The sequence below is a fragment of the Salvia miltiorrhiza genome, unplaced genomic scaffold, assembly GCF_028751815.1.
Source record: "Salvia miltiorrhiza cultivar Shanhuang (shh) unplaced genomic scaffold, IMPLAD_Smil_shh original_scaffold_356:::fragment_2:::debris, whole genome shotgun sequence".
NCBI lineage: Eukaryota > Viridiplantae > Streptophyta > Magnoliopsida > Lamiales > Lamiaceae > Salvia > Salvia miltiorrhiza.
In genome coordinates, this window is record NW_026651533.1 from 4,382 (window position 1) to 10,000 (window position 5,619).

A 5,619-nucleotide genomic window follows, 5' to 3' on the forward strand; every position below is an offset into this window, starting at 1 on the left:
AATGATGTAGTAACTAATAACAGCCCATTATACTTTCGATAATGAAGCTAATAAATATACTAATTTGACAATGAAATAAGGAGATGCAGATTAATGTAACCTATACTTAAGTTGGAATAAAAATTATTTCAAAATATATAATACCATTGAACTTTTTTATTTAGGTGCATAATTATGATAAAATTATCTTAAAAACTACAACAAACAACATAATCTAGTCGTGGTCTCTTCCATTAAACAAAGTAGTCAAATATAAATTACAAATTTCGAAAAACTTCTTTATAAACTACATTATCAGTACTATTACATTCTTCATCACTATCACCACATACCAATATTTTCAAACCTTGTCGACTGGTGACCCTTGAGATAGCAACATAAAGTTGACCATGGCTGAACACAGGTTTCTTCAAATACAAGCCCACATGTGCCAATGATTGTCCTTGACTTTTATTAATGGTCATTGCATATGAAACAACCAATGGAAATTGTCGTCTTTGAAATTTGAAAGGCAATCTTATATCAGAAGGTATCATATTGAGCCTAGGGATCAAAACTAATTGGCCAACATTGTGACCACTTAGTAATTTTCCCTCCAACATATGAGAACCCAACCTTGTAATCACAAGTCGAGTGCCATTACACAACCCATTATGATGATCAATATTTCTCAACAACATTACTGGAGTCCCAACTTTCAAGAACAATTCATGATTTGGTAAACCAGAACACTTCAAACTATTCAAAAACTCAGGAGTGTGAATATCGTTGATCAAGCTGCTACCTGAATCAGATCTGCAAGAACTGTTTGAGCTAAAGTACATTTTACCATCTCCACCCCTGAAATTAATCATGTATTCATTAATGGAATGAACTACATCTAAAGTAGGAGCAAGTATTGCCCTATTATCCAAGTAAGACAAATCAGAGTTATCACTATGGAACAACGGATATGTGCTAGATACGATAGTTCTTAACGGATCATCATTACTCTTAAGCACAATATCGTCAGGTAATCTAATCACAGAAACACCATCACCACAACTCCCAATTAATCCATCTCCAACATCAGCTATCCAACTCGAAAATTCTTCCAATTCAGTGGCCATATTCTCAGACACTTGTCGTAAACGCATATTCTTTGTCAACCTCAACACTTTGCAACTGTTCCAAAGGTAAGATGAATTGATCGTTGCATTAACTATATCATGCCTATTACCTTTAGGGATAACAGGTAATATTTGCCGAAAATCACCACCAAGTACAACAGTTTTACCACCAAATGGCACATCTAACCTTGATTCATCACGAACTCGCATTATATCACGAATACTTCTGTCTAATGCTTCAAAACAATACTTGTGCACCATAGGAGCTTCATCCCATATAATAAGCTTTGCCATCAAAATTAGCTCTGCCAACGGACTTCCTGGTTTTATATTACACATAGAATCCTCATTAATACTAATAGGAATCTTGAAACGTGAATGCGCTGTTCTTCCACCTGGCAATAACAATGAAGCAATTCCACTTGATGCAACATTCAAAACAATTTCCCCCTTTGAACGAATAGCAGCAGACAATGACTTCCATATAAAAGTTTTTCCAGTTCCTCCATACCCATACACAAAAAATATACCACCAAACTCAGATTCCACTGAAGTCATAATTGTATTGTAAACTCCATGCTGCTCATCAGTAAATTTCTCAAGATATTCAAGATGATCTTTAGCCAATTGTTCACGATCATATGCTAACTCATCATAGATCAACCTATCATTGCTCATATCCAAGAATTCCGAAGATGGAAATGGCATTGTTTCAAAATCACGCAAACTCTTACCAAGCTCACCCAATAACTTCTCAATTTCAACCAATGTAAAATTTTGAATTTCAATATCTGTAAGCTTCAAATCTACACAAAAATATTTCCAAAATAAAAGGAATTAGTTGCAAAATAATATAGAATTACATTTAATAGATATACTTATAATTCATATTATTTTAATATTTTTCATCAAAGTACACTTTTGAAACCTATCCTAAACAGACGGTACACTACATTTGCACAAAAAATATCTTTAATTACGCTACATTTTTACACACTTGCCAATAATATATATATATATATATATATATATATATATATATATATATATATATATAGGGGGTCGCGCCAATGAGACCCCCTAATTTTAATGAGATCTAGAGCACGATCTGGTGCGTTTATTTTATCAATCCTATGGCTGATATTGTATCTGGAGGGAGAATTTTTTTCACAGGTTTCGAATCCTAGAGGAACCAAAAAATTTTAAGTTTTGTTATTCAACAGTTTATACTGCATTGTTCATCAGTATATACTGCCTTGTTGATCAGTATATATGTCTTATTCATTACCAATTATTTAAATTTTATTTTTCATCAGTATATACATTTTGTTCGTTAGATATACGTCTTGTTCATTAATATTATATGTCTTATTCATTATCCTTAGTGTTTCACGAAAAATAGGGGATCTCACTGGAGCGCGCCCATATATATATATATATATATATATATATATATATATATATATACAAACAAATATATATACATATATTTAAATAGAAGTATTACAGGCAGACATACTTGATGAAAAATGAATTGCATATGATACTAAACTTGATACCAACAAATATTATTTAGCTTACTAAATAATAAAATATTATAATATATATTTTTTACAATCACCATATATATCCCTATTTTTAATTAATGCGTTCACTTATAGATCAATTTTAAATGATTGAATTATGTTTCAATATTTTTAAAATATGGAATTCTATTTATGCTATCAAATTATATATCAATAGTTTAATTATTCCACTTTTATAAGTCATTTTTCAATATATAATATAAAAACATACCATATATTTTCAATGTATATACATTCACATATTCATATAAATTTACTCATTATTATCACAAAAGGAGTGCTTTAACTAATAACAAAGCATCATAAAAACATACCTGGATATCGTAATACCAATCTCTGTTGATATAAGATATCATCGCCTAATAAATTCCAAGTACTGCTCCACACATTTTCAGGCCGACTCATGGAACTTGAAGTAAGCAACGTCACAAATAACCTTCTCAAAGATGAAGCAGAAGCCCAATTACTTGCTTCAACAATCCCATCAATATATTCTTTATCATCTTCTAACAAACCCAAAGCATAGCAAGCCTCACGAAATGTTGAATATTGTACACCATTTACACATCTAATATCCTCATAAGAAGTCGCACCTCGAACAATATTCAACAAACATCTTAAGTAAAATGATTCACCCGAACCTGGTGGAACATAATACAATCTACCTATAGAAACTCCTTGTTTCCTTGGTTCCCATCTCCGATGATTTTCCGTAATTTTCCAAACAAATTTTGTAGGAAATTCAGGATATGTAAACTCCTTAGCTTCTGCATACATTTTGTTTGCTTCAAACCAACCTAAGAACATACTTTCATGAATAGTTTCCCTATTCAAAATATTTTCAAGCCGATCTGCCTCTGAAAATATAACCGCATGCTCACCAGGTAAATGGTAACTCAATCTCTCCACAGAAGGTTTTTTGTATTGGATTTCAAATCCAAATACTCTCCAAGCAGCTTCACATGGTGAGATGTATCTACAATCATAATACTGATTCACCTCATCTATGCCCCTCCCTTCATCATCTTCTTCGCTTGAATTATAAAATGATGCAGTAACACGATCATTGCCTTTATTAATATACTTGAATAAATACTTGATCGATCGTGATTGATTACACCATTCTACATTAATATGAGCACCATACTTCAAAAGCAAACCACGATTGTGAGGCACAACATATCTATTGTCCAAAGATATACCATTCTTCAATATAACGCGCCCATTATTCCGCCTTCTATATACAGGATATCCGTCATCATCAACAGTTGTTGCATCAACATATTTCTTTGGAAAATACTTCGTACAACGACCATTCATCATACACGGCGATGAAATTCTGAGGGCACCACATGGACCATGAACCATGAATTCTTTAACAGCTTCATAATATTGAGCATCATCTATTGGATCTGGAATTTCCGCTGAAATGATCTTATCTATATCTTCAGCATCAGGATGTTTATCCTCTTTTGCCATAAATAGCAAAATATGCGCATGTGGCAATCCTCGTTTTTGGAATTCAATTGTGTAAACAACTAAGAAAAGAAAGTTTAATTTAGAATATATATTGAATTCATGAAAATATATGTATAAAGAAAATAATCTATATAAATACCTGCTCGGACCACACCGAATACTCGATCATTGCGAACACTATGAATTAGATTGTCTAACTTTATTTTGAAAACTCTGGAAACTATATCGGGCCGATCCTCTGACTTTAGACCTTTAGCATCAAGATATCTAACTAACTCTGGCCACTTTGGATTGCAAGTAAAAGTGATAAACAAATCCGGATATCCAGCCCAACTACAAATAGTCATAGCATCTTGGTAATTTTGAATCATATATCGTGCACCACCAATGAAAGAAGACGGCAAAATCACTCGTTTTCCCTGCATAGCTGGATCCCTCTCACCTCGTATCAAAGCATCTGCTAAACCTTTATACATATCACATCGCAATTTATTTTGATTATAACGAAAAAAGTTCAATCTACCAGCTTCCACCATAGTGTAACTATCAACAATAAACTGCTGAAACAAACGTCGACAATAGAACAATATAGAAAATTCTCCACGTCTTTCATGCAATCGATAGGCCAAAAATTCCTTCACACTTATTTTCTTCCGCGAAAATTTGCTTTCTTCAACACCCTTTGCAAATGGAATGTCACATTTATACCCATCTTCTCCATATGGAAACAACAATGGATATTGTAATGCAAGATACGATGGATGAAGCTCATTAATTCGTTTCAATTTTCCACTCTTGAACTCAATAACAATATCTCTATTGCCCATTGAATCATCTATGTCTCCAACAATAAGTGCAGCTACTTCGGACGTAGACGGCAAATTATAAGTTCGAGCATCTTTCCCTCTTTCACTAATCAATCTCAATTTCACATCTGGCTGGATTGCATCCCTTAATCGATCCTTAGCCATCCTAAATGACTTCGCCAACACATTTTGTTCATCAAGCATTGCTTGCAAATCACGCACAATTTCAGTATGTAATTCATTAAAATTTCCAACATCCCTGAAACAATATTAAAATACTATAAATATAAAGTAATTACATGTATAAAATATTGTAAAAAAAAAACCACAAATGAAATAAATTACCTCACTGAAAGTATTCTATTGTGAACTTCATTATCTGTGTCATAGATATACAACTGCGCAAACTTTGGAGGACAACCTTCCATAGGCATCAAACTACCAATGAGATGATAGTTTTGCCCATGCAATCGAAAAATCGGAGGGGTATTGCCTTGATTTATCGAGTGATCAATTTTACCACCCATTGATGTGAATCCAAACATATTATTATAAGATCTAATATTTTGGAGATAATGCTTACTTTTGGCATTATTTCCAAAAATAAGATCATATAATACTTTTGGCGGACACATAGCT

General features: G+C 32.7%; 1 protein-coding gene across 1 annotated transcript; it reads right to left on the minus strand.

Annotated features, from left to right (window-relative positions):
• Positions 1-211: 211 nt before the first annotated feature.
• On the minus strand, positions 212-5,610 carry LOC131004212 (uncharacterized). Its single transcript, XM_057930835.1, has 4 exons — positions 5,326-5,610; positions 4,314-5,239; positions 3,010-4,233; positions 212-1,915 (listed from the first exon to the last, which is right to left on the minus strand). The coding sequence occupies exons 1-4, from the start codon at positions 5,523-5,525 to the stop codon at positions 258-260; spliced, it is 4,008 nt and encodes a 1,335-aa protein (XP_057786818.1). The 5' UTR covers positions 5,526-5,610; the 3' UTR covers positions 212-257.
• Positions 5,611-5,619: the final 9 nt, after the last annotated feature.

Coding starts and splice junctions, on each gene's coding strand:
- LOC131004212 (XM_057930835.1), bottom strand. CDS start 5,525: ATGTTTGGATTCACATCAATGGGTGGTAAAATTGATCACTCGATAAAT. Junction 5,240..5,325: donor AATAGAATACTTTCAGTGAG/GTAATTTATTTC, acceptor ATATTGTTTCAG/GGATGTTGGAAATTTTAATG. Junction 1,916..3,009: donor ATTGGTATTACGATATCCAG/GTATGTTTTTAT, acceptor ATTTTTGTGTAG/ATTTGAAGCTTACAGATATT.